General features: G+C 39.1%; 1 protein-coding gene across 3 annotated transcripts in view; it reads right to left on the reverse strand.

Annotated features, from left to right (window-relative positions):
* Nucleotides 1-13,859: 13,859 nt before the first annotated feature.
* wnt4 (wingless-type MMTV integration site family, member 4) overlaps nucleotides 13,860-20,238 on the reverse strand; it is a 34,571-nt gene continuing 28,192 nt past the window's right edge. For all 3 annotated transcript variants that reach the window (XM_072245390.1, XM_072245391.1, XM_072245392.1), the window contains exon 5: nucleotides 13,860-17,725. In XM_072245390.1, coding sequence (XP_072101491.1) covers nucleotides 17,258-17,725 — 468 coding nt within the window. In that variant the 3' untranslated portion in view covers nucleotides 13,860-17,257. The remainder of the gene's footprint in view (nucleotides 17,726-20,238) is intronic.

The following is a 20,238-nucleotide window of genomic DNA, read 5'->3' on the forward strand; positions in this document are numbered from 1 at the left end:
TTCATTGAAAAGCACTACAAGATTGGTTAGACATGATCTACCATGCATGAAGCCATGTCTATCCAAATACTCATACTTGGTCCCTTAGAATACCTTCCAATAACTTTCCCACTACTAATGTCAGGCCTATATTTTCAGAATTTATTTCCAGAGCCTTTTTTTAAACAGTGGAACAACTTTGGCTATCCTCCAATCCTCTGCTCTCTCACCTATCATTAAGGATGATTTAAATATCTCTATTAGGACCCTGGCAATTTCTGCACTTGCCTCCTGCAGGGTCTGAGAGAACACGTTGTCAGGCCGTGGGTATTTATCCTCCCTAATTTGCCTCAGGACAGCAAACATCTTTCCTGATTGGGGTCCATGAAGTTGATGCTGCTTTGCCTCACTTCTGTAGACTCTGCGTCCATCTGCTGAGTAAACAGAGATGCAAAATATTCATTTAAGATCTCCTCCATCTCTTTTGGCTCCACACATGGATTACCATTCTGATGTTACAGAGGACCAAGTTTGTCCCCTACAATTCTTTGGCTGTTAATATCTGTAGAATTCCTTAGTATCCTCCTTCACTTTATTTGCTAGGACAAAACTCATGCCTACCTTTAGCCCTCCTGGTTTCTTACTTAAGTGTTCTCCTGCATTTCTTACACTCCATAAACACTTCATTTGTTTCTACCTGCCTATACCTGCTATGCACCTCCTTTCTTTTTCTTAACCAGGGCCTCAATATCTCTTGAAAACCAAGGTTCCTCACACCTGTTATCTTTACCTTTTATTCTCATAGGCACTTACAAGCTTTGTATTCTCAAAACTTCACTTTTGAAGGCCTCCCACTTACTAGGTACATCTTTGCCAGGAAACAGAATGTCCCAACCCACACTTGTCAGATTCTTTCTGATACCATCAAAATTGGCCTTTCTTCAATTTAGAGTCTCAACCTTGGACCAGACCTATCTTTTTGCATATTTACTTTGAAACTAATGGTATTATGATCATTAGATGCAAAGTGTTTCCCTACACAGACTTCTGTACCTGCCCTGTCTCATTCCCTAATAGCAGATCAAGTATTGCACACACTCTCATTGGGACTTCTACACACTAATTAAGGAAACTTTTCTGAGCACATTTGACAAATTCTATCCCATCTGGTCCTTTTACACGATGGGAATCTCAGTCAATATGTGTAAAGTTAACATCACCTACTATAACAACCTTGTGTTTCTTGCAACAGTGCGCAATCTGTCTACAAACTTGTTCCTCTAAATCCCTTGGATTGTTGGGTAGTCTGTAATATAGCTCCATTAACATGGTCATCCTTTCTTATGACTCAGTTCCACCTGTAACACCTCATTAGATGAGTTCTCCAGTCTGTCCCGAGCGAACACTGCCATGACATTTTCCTGAATAGTAATGCCACCGCTCCTCCTTTAATCCCTCCCTCTTTGTTGCTCTAAGACAATGGAACCCTGGAATATTGAGTTGTCAATCCTGCCCTTCCTGCAACCAAGTCTCACTGATGGCTACAATATCATAATTCCAGGTATTGATCCATGCCCTGAGCTCATCTACCTTTCCTATGATACTAGATCAGGGTGAATATTGACAGTGGACTTCATAGAGCTCAAGGTTAAGTGGTGACATGGTTTTTCAGCTTCATTCCTAATGTGCTCACTCTTGTGAATCAATAGCAACTTAGCATCTTAAACCAAGTGGCTGCCCTTCAAATAGATGCTTTGTTGTGTTATTAGGCTGCCCATCACTGAATTAGAATCTGATCATGTGTATTCTACCATGAGTAGCTGGACAATAATTAGATTAAGACTTGTTAAAGATCACAAAGGCAGTTAGAGTAACTCCTGTTCCAGATAAGATCAGCGGATTGTATACATAGAGAAGCTTTTAGTGATCAGGTAGGCAGTGTCATCATCTCTCGGTGGAGTTAAGAAGGGATAAAATACCGATTGACAACTATGATTGTTGTTATCCATGGAGGTACTTCAAAGTCCTTCCTGACTGTAAGGAGGAGGTACAGTCTTGAATACCCTTTGGCTTGTAAGACAATAATAAGGGTAACTGGGTGAATATCCTGGTACACTTCATCCATGGATCTTTTAGCTCATGGTTCTTTGGCAAATCACTAGATATTTCTTTATAAGGTCTGTTCATTTTCCAATTTGTCACTGAATACACAATTTATCCTTTTATTTTGGCTCTCCAGAAAGGGTGGCATTAAATCAAGTCAAGCCAAGTTGCTTTTATTGTCATTTCAACCATAACTGCTGGTACAGTACACAGTAAAAACAAAACAACAATCCTCCAAGACCATGGTGCTACATGAAACAATACAAAACTACACTAGACTACCTGAAACAACACAAAACTACATTAGACTTCAGGCCTACATGGGACTACATAAAGTGCACAAAACAGTGCAAGGCAGTACAATAATTAATAAACAAGACAATAGGCACAGTAAAGGACAAATTACAGTATAATAATAAATTATATAAATGTAAATGTTTTAGCAGGAATTGAGAAAGAAATGAGCAAAAGTTGCAAAGGGAGTGGAATGGTGTCCAGTTGAGTGTGTGTGTCTGAGTGTAGGTTGGTGTCAGACTAGACTCTGGGAATTGAGGAGTCTAATGGCTTGGGAGAAGAAACTGTTACACAGTCTGGTCATGAGAGCCTGAATGCTTCGGTGCCTTTTGCCAGATGGCAGGAGGGAGAATATTACATGAATTGGACCAGATCACAATGGTATACCTCAAAAATCTAAGGGTTATACCTGGCAGTGGGGTTGGCACTGATTTCTAAAGCTTGATAGAAACGATCAATTTTGAGAGGTTTTGGAGATAAATTGGAAGGATTTAGTGAAAGGGTTCCAGGAAGTATGACCACCTTTTATACTACCATGGACTTGTTACTGTATGGTATAATTTTATGTATAATTTATATTCTGTGCTCTCTGCACCTACAAGCCTGTGATGCTGCAGCAAACTCGTTTTTCATTGTACTGTATTTCGCTGTTAATTTGATCTTGCGTGTGTACCGTTGGCTTGCTCTTCAATGGAGAGCCTGATTTCAGGAACACGTTCTTGGCAATAAATGTGTTAAGGAACAAGCAACTGGTAACCTCTTTAAAATTGAGCCTAATCATAATTATGTTTTACTTCACGTACACATCATCTTCACATCCTACTGCTTATCTGATAAATATTGTCTCATGTACTCCAAATAGGCTACCAAGCACTATCGGACTGTCCACCTGCTGCTCTGAAATTACTACCTTCTTATTTAGGACCCTGTCATAACATGGTTCTGATGGATTGTCTTGGTGACAATCCCTGGTGTTTGGTGACAAGGGAACAGACATCCCTATTGTCAAGCAGCCCCTATGTTGTCAGCAGGACCTGTATTCGTATAGTGTGGCCAGAAGCACTTCACATCTGTGCTTCAGGCTTGCGACTTGAGCCATTTCGTCTTCCCTGGCAAAAATAAACCGTTGTCTGACTTACAAAATTATTGAATACATGTGTAATAATAGTGCAAAAAGCAGAAGTCTCTGAGGGTAAGATAGCAATCATTGATTTGTACCTTTATTATAAAGGCTGCATTGTATATCTTTATGAGCCCTTTAGATTTTGGCTTGCAAACACTGGAGTTTTGTGTTTTAGATAAAATCTGCTAACTAGCAGTCAGTCCTGCGCACCCAGTGAGGGTTAGAATATGGTTAACTCAGGGATCCATTTACATAAAATCAGTCATGTTCATTTCCTTGTTATAATCAGACAGCAAAAATTGCTATTTTGTTAAGTGTTTGCTTGTGTGTGTGAGATTGAGTGTGTGTATATATTGGCATATACTATGCTGCCAGTGGTTCAGAATGGAATTGCTGGCACTTGACCTTTTAAACACATACATAGTCAAATTGCAAGTCATAAACTTACTCTTCAGTAGTTAGCATTTTGTGTGTCAATACAATCTTCCCACAGTGCGGGAGTAGAGTTGAATCTAGCTGACTACTTCCCAGAATTTAGGATGGAAAATTGCTTGTCAGATCTTGAATAAGCACTAGAGCTGGATAACCTGGAAAATAAAGTTAAGGAGGTTTAAGTTCCTTTTTTAATATTTGTGTTTCATTTTAATTTTCAGTATTTATAAGTCCCAGTTTTAATTTTAATTTTTTTTTAATGAGAAGTTTTTAAACATAGTGGAACTAAATGTCAGAGATATTCAGTAGCATATAATGTTTTTGACAGCATTGACCGCTGGTAAAGCTGAGGTATGGTCAAAGCTTTCAGTGTTCTGGGGCCAGAGCTTTTGATATCCCATTAGACACACTACTGCAGCCTAGGGATGTTGCTCAATGCTCTTAGAGTTTCATGCTCTCATCAGTTGAACAAGGTATATCAATCGGACATAGGGTAATGATAAATATTGGGCCCAGGCCAGGAAAATCTGTGCCATCTTGTAGAATCTTGTATATGGTGTTTTAATAGATCTCTTTCTTAAAATAAAACTTGAAAACACCTCTCAGTGTTGTCTGTAAGGATTTTGTGCTGAGCTAGGATTGCCATATTTGATAACTCTTTGTTCTTGAAAGTTAGCTTGGAGATGATCTTTAACATTCAGTTCCGCAGTGATTGCTGCGTGAATCAGTTTTCACCATAACACACCTCATGCAAACTGGAAGTCAAATGCTCTTTGAATGGATTGAATGATTATTGACCAGGAGTGAAAGAGGTTTCCCTTGATATTCAATTTCCTAATGCTGTTTTTATTTCGTGTCAGAATTTCATTTCTTCCAGAGTGAAATGCGGAGGCAACTGTTTCAGGGATGTTTTCTGTATATCTAGGAATGTGACCGGGCATTTCCTAGCAGATGTCTTTTGAGCATTATAGTTATATGTGAATTGCTTTATTCTGAAAGTGCCTGTGGTTCAGTGATAGGACTGATTGGCAAATCAAATGCTTGCAGTAATCTTCTCACCATACTGCACTAATATCCCTCATTCCTCTCCTCCGTTCTCCACTTACACCACCCAACTCTTCCACTGTCAGAGTTTCAACACCAAAACCCCTGAACTGTTCAGTTCTTCAGTCGAGCTATTGTAACCCAAGTTCCAAGCCAGAACCCTTGATCTGGATCCCCCAGCCCCACGGTCCCATATATCCCAAACGCCATCGTATCAGGCCCCAACCTGGCATTCTCTAATTCTCCTCCAACACCTTCTTCTGGAATGAACCTGGCCTCAAAATGGAGAACCTGGCACCACGTATTTGATCTCAAAATTAAGCATGCCGTTTTAATATTTGCCAAGATTGCCTTCTGGACACAACTGAAGTTTGCACTGGGGTTCCAACAAAACAGCATTATTGTTAGGCCACCTGTGCTTCACCCATCAATATTGTTTGGGGAGTACCAGTATTTCTAGGCACCTCTTTCCTATTTCCATTATCACTTATAACTTGTTCAAAATCTTTAAAAGAAATTGGTGACTTATAGTTTCTTTCACATAGTGCAATATTGCTTGCATTGTTTCACACACCTTGCCCTTCCTGCTCCTCCAGCAAGTAAGAAAACTTTGCATGGTAAAAGTTCTATTGCAACATCTTAGGCTTGATAGAATTTAACTGCAGCATTGCTTTAATATACTTTTTGGGCACTGTTGATTGCTAGCCTGGTAATTTCTACACTCCTATCAATTTCTTCTGGCTTATTTGCAACAATATCTTGGAGATTTGTCTCTATTTATGGAAAGCTCCAGGATACTCTATATGCAATGTGACTCCTTTTAAAGGCTATTGCTCTGTCAACCAGTAAGACAAGCATATTGGCCAAAATAGTAAGCCCTCCGTTGATCAGTGTCAACCATGGATGTTGTGTCCTAGCTGTCTATGCAAGCCATGGTAGTATGATATGGAGAGCAAGCTATTGCCCATGCTGCAGGCTTCCCCTCTCCACAAAGCTGATTAATCCAAAGGTACGGCAGAGACTGATACAGTTTAGCAACGATAGTGTTGCAGGAGTTGCCAATCAGCATGGAACTCAACATAGGATTGCCTTCAGGATTCCACCCACAGAGTTTTCTTTGGGCTTTACTCCCAAAACCTTTCCCATGAGTGGGTAGAGCTAAAAGGCAGCAGAGGCTTGGGATCATAGTTTTCCTTCTCCAAGATGAGCTGCAAACTATGAGCTGCATCTGCCCAAAGCGACTGGTTTTATGGAGCCAGTAACCCACACTTGCTATTTCTCCTGCCAGTAGAAACAGTTCCTTCGGACTTGGTGGCTAAGCCACATGTGAAGACCAGGAGCTGTACTGGGGTGTCGGAGGCTATCTGAGATGCATGCCATTGGGAGGATTTAATAGGTAGTGGGAGCTTATCCCCACGACTCCCCCTGGCTATGACAACCTTAAGGAACCTGAAGTAAGTAGCCAAAATAACAAACCATAAACAGCAATAGTAGGGAACGTTATTTCATTTTTGTTTTATTGGATTGGTTGGGACAGCGGAATGAAGTCTATTTATTTCTTCTTTACCTTGAGTTTAATTGGATATAAATCTGGGCTGAGATGAGGGCAATTTGCTTCACTTAGTAGCTTCTAGGGAGTGTCAAGGATTTTGCAGGGATTAATTGGAATAGAGAACTTTTAATAATAGCTTTTTAATAAAGTTGTGTCTAAATATCTAATACAGACAAGAAAAAGCAAAGAACACTGTACTGCTCCATTCCTACCAATCCTCCAGTTGCTAAAACATCAATTGACACAACTTAACAGTGAGCTAATCTTCGACACAACTTTCTGCCTTTCTTTTGATTGGTCTGTCTCATGGAACTTTACTAAAACTCTTAACTAATTCAAAGTATCTCTTATTGACAATTTCCTAGTCCCGTCCCACATACTTTACCTTATCAATAATTTGCTCTTATTAGTTCTTGATTAATCTTCACCTTTCTGAATAATAATTTTTGTTTTCAGTAATTTTTACACCACCGCTGTTAGGCTGACTGACCTCTTAATTACTCAGCCTATTCCTTTCATCCTTTTTAAATGATGGAATTACATTCTAAGTCATCCAGTTCTTCAATACCATGGCTGTAGTCAGAGTCCACTGAAAAATGATGATCAGTCATTCCCTTCTTTCTTTTAACAGTCTGGATATATTTAATTAGGATAGGTGAATTATCTACTTTTGAAGGTGATAATTTCTGATCTGTTTATCTCATTCAATGTTTAAGACTTCCCCTAAAGTGTAGTCTAACACTATCTGGTCCCCTTTCGTGCAGCTGTGCACAAAAGGAGACCAGATATTGAGACTCGGGTATTCACTATACCTGAGTCTTAAGCCACCATACAGTTTTTATTTTTTGGAATATAATAAACTTTTCCTATTTTTGCTTGCTGTATGTGCTGAAAACATCTTTGAGATTTTATTGACTTCGCCTTCTAATATTTTTACATGCACTTCGTTTACTTTCCAAGTTTCTCTCTGGCATTTTCCTTATTCTTCTAGGTCCTCTGATTATTGTGATCTTCCATTGAGAGATACATTTCCTCTTTATATTCTACTCAATCATAAATGTTTTTTGAAATCCAGAGCACTTCATCTTTTGATTCTCAACCCTTTCCTTTGCAGGAGCATATTGAGCCACATTTTTGTCCAGTGACATGAAACTGTTCAGATGGTTGTTGTATTTCTCATCAGGAAAATAATTTTCAATTGCATACTGCTGGAAAAATGGAGTGCTTTGTAATTGGATGTCTGCAGTCAGTGGCCACTTTATTAAGTACACCTGTACACCTCATTAATGCAAATATCTGACCAATCAATCATGTGGCAGCAACTCAATGCATAAAAGCATGTAAATTCAGTTGTTCTTTAGACCAAACATCATAATGGGGAAGAAATATGATCCAAGTGACTTTGACTGTGGTATGATCATTGGTGCCAGAAAGGGTGGTTTGAGTATCTCAGAAACTACTGATCTGGGATTTTCACGCATAGCATTCTCTAGAATTTACAGAGAATGGTTGAACAACAAAAAAAAAAATCATCCAGTTAATGGCGTCTGTGGATGAAAATGGCTTGTTAATGAGAGAGGTCAGGAGAATGGCTAAACTGGTTCAAGGTGACAGTAACTCAAATAACTATGCATTACAACGGTGGTGTGCAAAAGAACATCTCTGAATGCATAACACATCGAACCTTAAAGTGGTTGGGCTACAGCCGTAGAACACAAATGTACACTCAGTGGCAACTTTATTAGGTACAGCAGGTACCTAATGAAGTGGCCACTGAGTGTAGATATATATAATGAGTGAGAGAATGTAATGATTACCTAATCAACTGTGGCATGACAGGCACCAGTGACAGCTGGACTGATCAACACCTAAAATTGGCTGTTACCGCCATCAGCCTGAGTCCAAAGAAGGCAGTTGTGGAAAATTACCATTAGAATAACAATATTAAAGATCCCAAAGACTTTGCAAAAATAGCTCTCCTCAGACAACATGACAACCTCCAACTTGCAGAGCTCCTACAGCATCTAGATTGCTTCATTGTCCTCAACATGTAGTACCTGTGAACATTCCTTTACTCCCAGAAATTGTCAGGATTGCTATTAGAAAAATGATCCAGAGGTCCAAGACCTAATTATGTGAAAATGCAAAGTATTCTTAGATTGGAAATTCTACCTGTGGTATGTTAGCTTACTCACTGAATTCGAGGGAAGGAACTTGACTAACATCTGCAAAACTAATTTCTTCTGCAGGATAACTCTGTTCTTTGCCACTAAAGGTTACACGAAGACTGGTTAACATAGATCAATTTTCCATGTTTTGGTAAACTGTTGCTCAACAAAGGCAAACATCGATGATAAAATTCACCATCACCTAGTGGCACCTGCACAGACTTCTGATATGAGTATTTGAAGATCAAGATTTCACATCTGGGTTAAAGTGCTCTCAACTCCTCTGTGAACTTCTGAGATCGTATGCGCCAGACAGCTCAAAGCATAGAGTAATACCACCAGTGCTTTTATCACAGCAAGAAACTACAAATTGACCAAAGAAAACAATTCAAACATGTCCTCATTGACCAAGGACAATTTCCCAACAAGGCAGCCCTGGCTGTTCCAAGTGGAAAAGGAACATTTAGAAAGATACTGAGAATCTCAATTTCAGTGGAATAATGGCATGAGAGGGGAACTGGCTGAAGTTGACTGGAAAGGGACACTAGCAGGAAGGACAGCAGAGCAGCAATGGCTGGATTTCCTGCGAAAAATGAGGGAAGTGCAAGACAGATATATTCCAAATAAGACATTTTCAAAGGGAAGAAGGACACTATTGTGGCTGACAAATGAAGTCAAAGCCAAAGTAAAAGCAAAAGAGAGGGCATACAAGGAAGCCAGAGCTAGTGGGAAGATAGAGGATTGGGGAGCTTTTAAAAACTCGCAGGAGGAAACTAAGAAGGTCATTCGGAAGGAAAAGATGTATTATGAGAGGAAGCTGGCGACTAATATCAAAGAAGATACTAAAAGCTTTTTTTAAGTATATAAAGGGTAAAAGGGAGTTGAAGGTAGATATAGGACCAATACAAAATGACCCTGGAGATATTGTAATGAGAGCTACAGAGATGGCAGAGGAACTGAATGTGTATTTTGCATCAGTCTTCACAGTGGAAGACATCTTCAGTATATCGGACATTCAAGAGCGTCAGGGAAGTGAAGTTTGTGCAGTGAAAATTACGACTGAGAAGGTGCTCGGGAAGCTTAATGGTCTGAGGGTGGATAGATCTCCTGGACCTGATGGAATGCACCCTTGGGTTCTGAAGGAAGTAGCGGGAGAGATTGTCAAGGCATTAATGATGATCTTTCAAGAATCAATAGATTCTGGCATTGTACCGGATGACTGGAAAGTTGCAAGTGTTACTCCAATATTTAAGAAGGCTGGGAGGCAGCAAAAAGTGAACTATAGACCTGTTAGCCTGACATCAGTGGTTGGGAAGTTGTTGGAATCGATTGTTAGGGATGAGATTACAGAGTACCTGAAGGCACATGACAAGATAGGCCAAAGAGATCATGGTTTCCTGAAAGGAAAATCCTGCCTGACAAACCTACTGTAATTCTTTAAGGAAATTACAAGCAGAGTAGATAAAGGAGATGCAGTAGGTGTGCTGTACTTGGATTTTCAGAAGGCCTTTGACAAGGTGCCGCACATGAAGCTGCTTAACCATGGAATTACAGGGAAGTTACTAGCGTGGTGGAGCATTGGCTGGTCGGCAGAAAACAGAGAGTGGGAATAAAGGGATCCTACTCTGGCTGGCTGCCAATGGAGTACCACGGGGGGCAATGTTGGGACCGCTGCTTTTTATGATGTATATCATTGATTTGGACTACGATATTAATGGATTTATGGCTAAATTTGCCGATGGTAGAAAGATAGGTGGAGGAGCGGGTAGTGTTGAGGAAACAAAGAACCTGCAGAGAGACTTAGATAGTTTAGGGGAATGGGCAAAAGAAGTGGCAAATGAAATAAATATTGGAAATACAATATTGCACTTTGGTGGAAAAAATAAACGGACAGACTATTATTTAGATGGGGAGAGAATTCAAAATGCAGAGATGCAAAGGGACTTGGGAGTCCTTGTGCAAGATACCCTAAAGGTTAACCTCCAGTTTGAGTTGGTTGTGAAAAAGATGTATGCAATGTTGGCATTCATTTCTAGAGGTATAGAATATAAGAACAGGGATGTAATGTTGAGGTTCCATAAGGCACTCGTGACACCACACTTGGAGTATTGTGTGCGGTTTTGGGTTTCTTATTTTAGAAAGGATACGCTGACGTTGGAGAGGGTTCAGAGAAGATTCACGAGAATGATTCCAGGAATGAAAGGGTTACCGTATGAGGAACATCTGGCAGCTCTTGGGCTGTATTCCCTGGAGTTCAGGAGAATGAGGGGGGATCTCATAGAAATATTCCATATGTTAAAAGGCCTGAACAGATTAGATATGGCAAAGTTATTTCCCATGGTAGCGGATTCTAGGACAAGAGGGCACGATTTCAGGATTGAAGGATGTCCTTTTAGAACTAAAATGCAGAGAAAATTACTTTCATCAGAGGGTGGTAAATCTGTGGAATTTGTTGCTATGAGCAGATGTGGACGCCAAGTCATTGGGTGTATTTAAGGCAGAGATAGATAGGTTCTTGATTAGCTAGGGCATCAAAGGGTATGGGGTGAAAGCAGGGGAGTGGGGATGACTGGAAGAATTGGATCAGCCCATGATTGAATGGCGGAGCAGACTTGCTGGGCCAAATGGCCTACTTCTGCTCCTGTATCTTATGGTCTTATGGTCTCAAATTGATTCATTAGGAGCACCCAGGACTAATGCAGTGGATAGGAGTACCCCAGTTCCAAAACTATCCACCCACCAGTCCTACAGTCACCTCTTTCTCCGTTGTGGCTTCTACACCAGTCACTTTGGATCCCTAGAACTGGAGTGGGAGCAAGTTGCTCTTGACTCTCAATATCCACGTGAGAAGATATGTCTACACTGATTCTATCCTGGTTATGGTTTAAATGGAAGAAATATTATTCTCATTCTGCTCTTTTATTATTACTTGCATGTTTGCTCTGCTACCCTACTCCGTAGGAGTCTGCACTATACTAGCAGTTGTGTTTTTTTTGTTTCTTAGTTAACTCTACATAGCCTCACATTTTGATCCATGTAGCGTGTCAACCCTCCTAACAGCTGTAATTAATTTTAACAAATAGTTTTGCACTCCTTGCTCCTTTCATCCCCAACTCTGTAACCAGGAATTCTGAATGGCCATTTCTGCAATTTTATAAGTTCTAATATTATATATCTATGTGTCTGTTCATCCCATCAATTCATCTGCCTTGCTTCACTGCAAGGACTCAGGGGAAATATATACTATTAAGTGCTGCCAAATTCCTTTGTTTTCTTTTTTCTAACCTTTGGTTCCTTTGCCTTCCAAACTCGCTGACTAATTCCCTGACTTCCATTTCCAACTTAACCTCTCTTATTTCAGAATCAGTTTAATTCCCAACCCCCTCTCCAAGCTACATCAACTCCTCCCTAAGGGTCGCTTGTAGCAATCTCACTGCTTCAATAAGTTATCATTTTTTCCATGTATGATCTATTGGATAATAAGTAGTTAAGTATATTGCAAGTTACTAATAGATACACCTTATAATAAATAATAGTGAACTTGGAATTTCTTACAAGGTATTAAAACAAGAAGGAATGGATGGTGATATTTTAAACTCAGAAATACATCAAGGGATTGATGTCATTTATGTAATATGCATGATTATAAATTCTACAGTTTATGTACGAATATACGATAATTAAAGCAATGAGCTTTCACCAGTGTTCACTGAAACATTCACATTTTTTCTTCATTTCAGTCCATGTATTTGTGCTACAATGTACATTTAGTTTTTAACCCTTTTGGATTTTTTTTCATTACTTTCCAATTTCAACATTTTTGGTTTCAGCTGCAAATATTACTTTCGCCTGACCAAATGTTGCTTTCTGTTCTAATCTTGAACTGTGATTCTTGCCGTTTCTGAGGCTCGATTACATGCTTTTTAACTATCATTAGGAAAATATGGGAGAAGTATAGGGAATTCATTGTTGTGACAGACTGATGGTGATATAGCTTTCTTGATTTTCATCTGCTTTTACAAAGCTTAAAATAAGCTCTCCAAGAGTTTCTTAAAATTCTTTGCAAATATAAACTTCATATTAATAGTGTTCTAAAATGATGTTAATTGGGACTTGCAGAGCAAAAATTCATCCTTGGACATACCTATTTTATGAAGCCCAATGTGTGTTGGTAGCATGCAAGATGACCTTATGTAAATATTCTACTAAGTAAGATCAGACATGTGGAATATCCTGTCCAGTGATAAACAAATTATGTTTTGGTTAATTAAGTGAGTGACAGGCATAAAAATTGATCGCTGTCTTTAAAAACTTATATGGGTAGATTTGTTGTTTGTATAGAATCCACACTCTCTTCTCACAGCAGAATATCTTCCTTGCTTAAGCTCGGCATGTAGAGAAGAATTAACGTATTGGGATCCTCGGGTGGGTGCAAGATTATTGTTGGGGATTTAATCAATAAAGCGCTGTAACCTGTGATTGTAGCAAAGTAGTAAGGGTTTGCAGTGTGTTCTACTAGGATATTTGAGAGGTGGGGGGAGGGCTTCCAATCTCCAGTGGAATGGAGGGTAATTCCAGGTTCAATGACTAACTGACCTTACTATTTCTTTCAGGAACTTGGCTGGGTTAACATTGACTGTCTGAGGTGTTGTATTACTGATCATGAAGTAGAGGTTCTGATTTCCATTGCCACACATGTTACCTTGGAGCTACTTCAAACCTGAGGCAAATCTGTTGATTCTCCTCTACAAATAGAGTTAAATTTAACTTTAAACTTACTTCATAATTCTAGTGATAAACCATAATGATTCTGTACTTCACAGCAACCTATTGTTATGTGACTCAGATTCATGGCGAGGGGGCTTAATATCACCTTACTTATTGGAAAGCAAGAGATTTATATGGAGGCTGGGTGTTTCCAGCTCACATACTAACATAGAAGCCCCTCTATTAAAACATATTTTTAGTAGATCACTGACAAGTTTGTCGTAAAGTGTGCTGTCAATAGTCTTACCTCTTGCTTTCCATCTGTAGTAATATTGCACCACATGACTCAAAGTACACTTATACTAATTTTATTTGAATGATACAAGGAAGTAACATACCTGATAATGAAATATTTGCTTGCCAACATAAATGCAATTAGTGCTTTATTTTTGCTCGGCACTGGGACCTCATAATACCAGGAGCTGGTAATATTCACCATGTATAACATAAGATGCATCTGAATAAGGCTGATTTCATAAGGGAGTGCAAATATCACATTTATTAATTCTGTAATAAGAATGTTGTAGACTGAAAATCACATAGAATCTGTCTAAACAAATATATTAGGATTTTTACATTATTTAGATTACACTGGCATTCCTATACAAATCTATTTTCAACTTTTTTTCCAGTGTTTCATTGGTCTATTCATATCAGAACAGAACTATTGCTACTACATTTTCCATTCAGTTATTTTTTTACTCTAGCCTCCTAATGGAGACTGCTCCCTTCCAGGCTCCAATTTTAGACTGGAAAATGGCTACTTTTCTTCCCATTGAAATTGATATTGCTGTAGGTTTTCAACAAACACCATTTGACAACTGTCACCTTCCTGTTTCCCCTCCATTCCTATACGTCCCTTCTCCTTATATTCTGTACAGAATCTAACAAAATATGTTGTCAGAAGAATTGAGCTTGGATGACAGTTGTGGATCCGCGTGAAAATGTGTTTTCTTAGTCTCCTTGCCACTTCTGGAGATGCTGATTTATTTTTCAGTAACATATCATGGCTCCTACTTATCTTTGGTATCTGGCTTAACTTGTCATTTTATTAATGAATTTGCCCAGCAACATATGTAGGTGTTTTAGTAATGCATTGCACTGCAGCCTGAACCTGTGCCTACTTGGTTGCCTTCCTTGTGTTCAACTGGAAAGCAAGAAGGAGGAAGAACTCAGACTGATTTTTGACCTTTTCCGTATTCCCGTAAGGCAAAATTAGTGTCCATTTGACACCAACTGTCATCATTTAAATGTTTTTCCTTCTTTGATGGCGGAGGCATAGTATGCTATGTTAGCAAAAGCCTTCTTGTGAAACAAGTTGGTACCGTGTAAGATATCTTTGTCATGTGGTTTCATAAGGCCACAATGACTCATATCAGTCTGCTAAAACAACAGCACTGGTGTTCTTTTGCAGTGGGTCAGAACACAAGTTAATCCTGTAAGTGATCACTCGAGCAAGATGAAGAGGACCTAGAATGCGGGAATTACCCTTCACAAAAAAGAGAGGGCAGGCAGAAGAGGAACAATTACCTGTATACCAGTTGGGGACAAGGGAGCAAAGCATTGTTAGAAACAGAAAAAAGGCATTTGGGTTCAGCAAACCCCAAGCACATCTAATTGCCTTCAAAATTATTTATACCACCCCATTCCAGTTGCCATTCATGGTAATTTATTCTACAGCTTTTAATAGTCTTTTAGTGAAGCAGTTCCACTTGACATTCCTTCTTACCACCAAGCTTCTAAATTTAAACTTGTTTCTCCTATATTTGTACTGTAACAAAGTTATGTACTCTTGTGAATAATCTGCAGCATCAACTTTTTGATCACTGAGAAAGTTATCAGTGCCCTTCACAACTGTGAAAACTTTAATGGAGGCACCCCCAAGCAGAACTAGCTCACTTTCCTTAGAAAACGCAGGAGGTAATCAGCTTGTACAATACCTGCTGCAGCTGTTCCTGTGTTCTAATCTCAGTCACAAGAGATCCTGCAATCAAATTTGAATCCAACTTCCACAGGTGTTAAACCACAATTGGCAAATGAAGTATTTTATATATAATAGTCAGACTTTTGTATTTGTATGGATTGATTAGTTCTTGTTCCATGCTGTTAAATGAAAGGTGCCTGTTCATTTAATGATCACATACAAAATTACATCTCTCCCTAAGGACCAATCTCCTCTTATTGTGGGGAAAACATTTGAATTATGAGGTGAGCAAATATATGATTAACATTATAGAGCAGTGTGTGCGTGATAAAATATTCTACTGGAATCTTGGGGAGGGGGGAGTGGAGAAGTACAGTTCAACATTAGCAGCATCAAACTCAGCACTTTGATTTTTTTTTCAGCCTGTGCCACAAATTGTGCAGTCTTTCACAACAGGTATATTATAGATGAGAAATGGAAAACCTTTCCATTTTCATTATTGTGCATCAGCATCAAGCTCTAGGGGGTTTTTTTGTGTCTCCAATTAGTCATCTGTTGTATTCACATCATGTGCCAAGTGAGGACAGTTTGTTCGAAGTGCTATGCCCACCAGCAGCTCCGTTGGCAACACCCAAACTCATCTGGCAAATTACAATCAGCAGTTAATCTGGACTAAATTTAAACTAATTCCTGGCATCATTGAGTCCCTTTGGATGTTAGTCTATGCCTGGTCTGTAGTGATGTGCATGTATATACAAATGAAAGAAGAATATAACTCCAGCACAAGAACAACTGCAAAAAATCAAGTTAGGATTCTAGATCTTTTACATCTGTAGCACAAATTTCTGTCCAGATAACATGATCAAAATTACATGAACACTAGGATCAATTGTACAGGCTAAACTGTACTGTGCATTACATTATACTTGAAGCAGTATTTCAGACAGAATCTTCTAGGATTCATTTCTTCTTGATGTAGTCTCTTTGTAACTGAAATATTCAGAACACTGTTTTAATACATTCTGTTAGTCTGTCCAGCGTGCATATTCAGCCCATAAAGGGTATTTTCTCTGTATTTGGTCTTTTACTGTTTCAACAAACCCTATACATTATGTTACAATTGGTACCATCTAAATTATTTAATGACGGGATAGTGTTGTCTTCTCTGTTACAAGAAAAAAAATCACACACACGCGCACTCATATTGTGGGGGAAGTCATGATATGCCAGTCACTGCAAACCTTAGGGACCATATAAAAGCTTGCATTGACGTAGAGTTGGAATGTATACGATTTGGAGGTATTGATATTCTGAGTTATCCGGGGACCACTGGAGCTCTGTGAGAGATGTCTTTGTTTATTGGTTGACAATCAAGAGGAAGTTTGCAAAATGGAAGGGTTTCAGCTCAAGCTAGGTTAGGCTGGATGATCATCAGTAGGGACTGCTGGCAGCTGTAGGTAAGGGTGATCAGAGAACAGAAGGTTGTAATGGAGATTTGGAGAGGTATTGATTTGAATTCTAGACCAGATATGCCCTTAAGGAGAGCACTGTACAGCTGAAGAGGTATCAATGCCAGAAAAGGTCTGTGTAATATACCAATGTCAAACCAGACCATCTTCTGCCCCCTTGTTCCAATTAAGCAGCATCAGTAACAGAGAGGTATGTTCAACCGGAGTAATAACAGTTGATGGAGAAGTACCTCCAGATCTTTGTTAGTCAGCAATAAATAAAAATAATAAAACAAGGATCCTTTGGGACTTTTTAAATAATGTTTTCTCTCTATTTGTCTTCTTGGAATCGCTGTAGTGTTTTAGTCCCCGTGTTGGCGGGCATCGACCTGGATTTGCCTGGCTGACCTGGGACAGGCCTCATCACCGACACGTGTGCATCTCCACCACTTTGCGGCACTGCTTGCACTTGACGAAACAACACCAGTGGAATTTACAACTGCACCTTTCCACGATCTCCACCTCCTCTGTATTGAAGCTACGACCACAGCACATGAGTTCGCAGCCATCAATTGCCTTGGACGTCTTATTGCACTGACGCCCAGAGGTTCCAAGGACCCCATTCTTAATGTCATGATCACAGAAATCCGGACTTGAATCAAGGTACACAAGGTCCTCATCTGTGTGTGGCTTAAACTGAGAATTTTTGGGCACTAAGACTCTTGTGGATCCAATTTTCCTCTGTTCAACTTCAGTTGCTCCATCAAATTTCTCCTTCAGCACATTGCCTACTTTCCTAAATGGAGGCATGGCTTTCCAGCAAGTCTTCACTTCACATGATCCAGAAACTCCATGGCATTTACATTCCACCCTCATGTTGTTCAAAATGGCCTGAAAAGAAGAGTGCATAGTTACATATTGTAGAAAAGTAACTGACGCTAAACTGTTTGAGTGCTTGATGTGGTGGAACACACAATATTGTTAATGTGTCACAGTTGTATTTATAAAGATCAGGGTTGAATGTTTGTTTTAACAGCAAACCATGACTGAGTATGGAAGCAGCTGCATCCTTCAAGGGGTGGCGTGGCTTTGATGGGGGATCTTTTGATGCTGCTTAATTTCTGGCACATCCTGCTGTCGGGGAACATTTACACAATACCAGCTTGCAATGTGTTTTCAATCTTAGATTTTATTAAAATGTCATAAGATGGGAAGTAACTATTTTGTACAAGTTTTTACAAATGGTTACTGTGTCCTGAACATAACTGAACTGGAATAATGGGGGGATTTAGAAAATGGACCTAGTTTTGATAAGACCAGCCGGGTAAGAAGATAGAAATTCTTGAATCGAGTTGCGAGAGAATTCTGTAGAATGAGTGGTCTCAGTGTAATGGTACAAATGGTAGGGATGAAAAAGAGTAATGGCATTAATGGGCAATGTTTAGAAGGAAAGGGAATGACTGAAAGAGACTTGGGTAGAGGGGGTGTGAGATAGCAAAATGGTTAATGTGAATAGGAATTAAAACGGAGACTAAGGGAAGAAGTCTAATGAAGAGAAAGCTGCTTGAGTCATGGTAGATAATAAGAGGAATTCTGAGTAAAAATCAATAGCCAAATGCAATGGTTACCAGTGCTTTCTTTAACAGAGGAAAAATGCAAAATTGCTTTTTTTTCCCTCCTTGTATCTGACATACTTATGCATGAAGGCATCCAGAAATGCACAGTCTTGTCTAGCATTTGGAATGCCATTACAGTGTCAGAACACCACTCCCAGGAAATTCAGATGTGCATATCAAAGCGTACTCAAGCAGAACATAGCTTTAATAACAATTATGAGGCCTGATATGGTAATAGTCAAGGGGGACCTGTCTGGTCAGGTCTGAGTTATAGAATATGCCAATCGGAACATCACTTGAGTTGGTACCTTTTAACATAATATTTTGCCCTCACTGGAGTCACTTTAGGGATGGCCACCTTGCTCTGGCCCAATTACTACCTCAGCATTATTGCATTATTTCCCATTGTCACCACATCTGGACTGAATATTCTCATCATCAACCTTCAGTAGTTGATCATAGTCCTCCCATCAATGTTTTAACCTGACTGTCTAGGTATTAATCCCTTATGTACCTAAATCTGACTGAAGCCCAAGCCCTCTTAACTCCCACTTATGTCCCCACTGTGAATCCCCTCCTTCCTCCAGCAACTGACAGTTTGTGGTCAGGACTTCCCCATTTTCCACTGCTTGGAACAGTAATTCAAATTTTCTAGAAAAGGCCTTTGAATGAATTAAAGTAATACCAGTTCTATACACACACAAGGGCCTGTGGTTTAGTTGAGCATAGATAATGATGGACCCTATGAAAAAAATTAAACCTAACAGTGTATTCAACTGTACTCCTTATAATTCATGCTTGACTAAACAGAGTACCTTCTCATGGATATTGAAAATTATTGATACAACAATAACCCCTAAATATTAATTTGCCTCTGTAAAATAGCCCATGTGTGTTAGTGGTATAGTCTTGAAAGGGGCTGGTGGGGTGGAGGGATGTTAGGGCAAAGAGTTTGAAGGAAATTTGGGGAGAATAAAGTCAGATTAATGTGGTTGGGTATTTAGTGAGCACTGTGGACTCAATGAGCCAAAAAAACTGTTTCCATGTAGTATGAATCCATGACTCTGACTTTTTCCTACAACATACACACAATACTTGAAAATAAAAGCAAGGAAAAACTCATTTAAATTTGAAAATTTGGATTTTTTAAAAACAAAGGTCCTAATGTATTAAGGTAGAAATCATATTTAGACGAAACAAAAAATTATTTTGTTCATAACAAACATTATATCAGCAACAAATACACAAGAAAAACATGATAATTTAGTTGGGCATTAGCAAATCAACATGTTGCTTATGGTGTTTCCAGAGAAAAAGAAACTGGTTATCAAATGATTCCACAGATTTAATTTGGCAGGTATGTCTACACTTAATAGTTCAGTTGCTGTTTGCACACAAATATAGAATTATTCAATGCTTTCAGTAAAGACAGTAATTGGTATTGAAATAGTCAGATAATTTGAGCTGCCTGACATTGACGTAAGTGAAGTAGACTACATAACTCTAGATATTATGACTTTGTACATAGATTAGATCTCAAGATTCCAAAATTACTTTATATCCAGAATTCAGATGCACCACTTCTCCCAAGTGATATGAGCATCACTTTGGGTTTTAATTTCAGGTTCCAACATTATTCTTGGGAAGGAGAAAATAAGAGAAAGTAATGTAGGGGGATTATCAGTGTTCATGCCTTGAATGAAAGTATTTTTATTAAAAATGCCCAATAACTCAGCATGCTTATTCAGCAGGAAATGTCTCAAACTTGTGTATTTTTCTGTGCTAAAC

The sequence above is a fragment of the Mobula birostris genome, chromosome 27 (genome assembly GCF_030028105.1).
Source record: "Mobula birostris isolate sMobBir1 chromosome 27, sMobBir1.hap1, whole genome shotgun sequence".
Classification (NCBI taxonomy): domain Eukaryota; kingdom Metazoa; phylum Chordata; class Chondrichthyes; order Myliobatiformes; family Myliobatidae; genus Mobula; species Mobula birostris.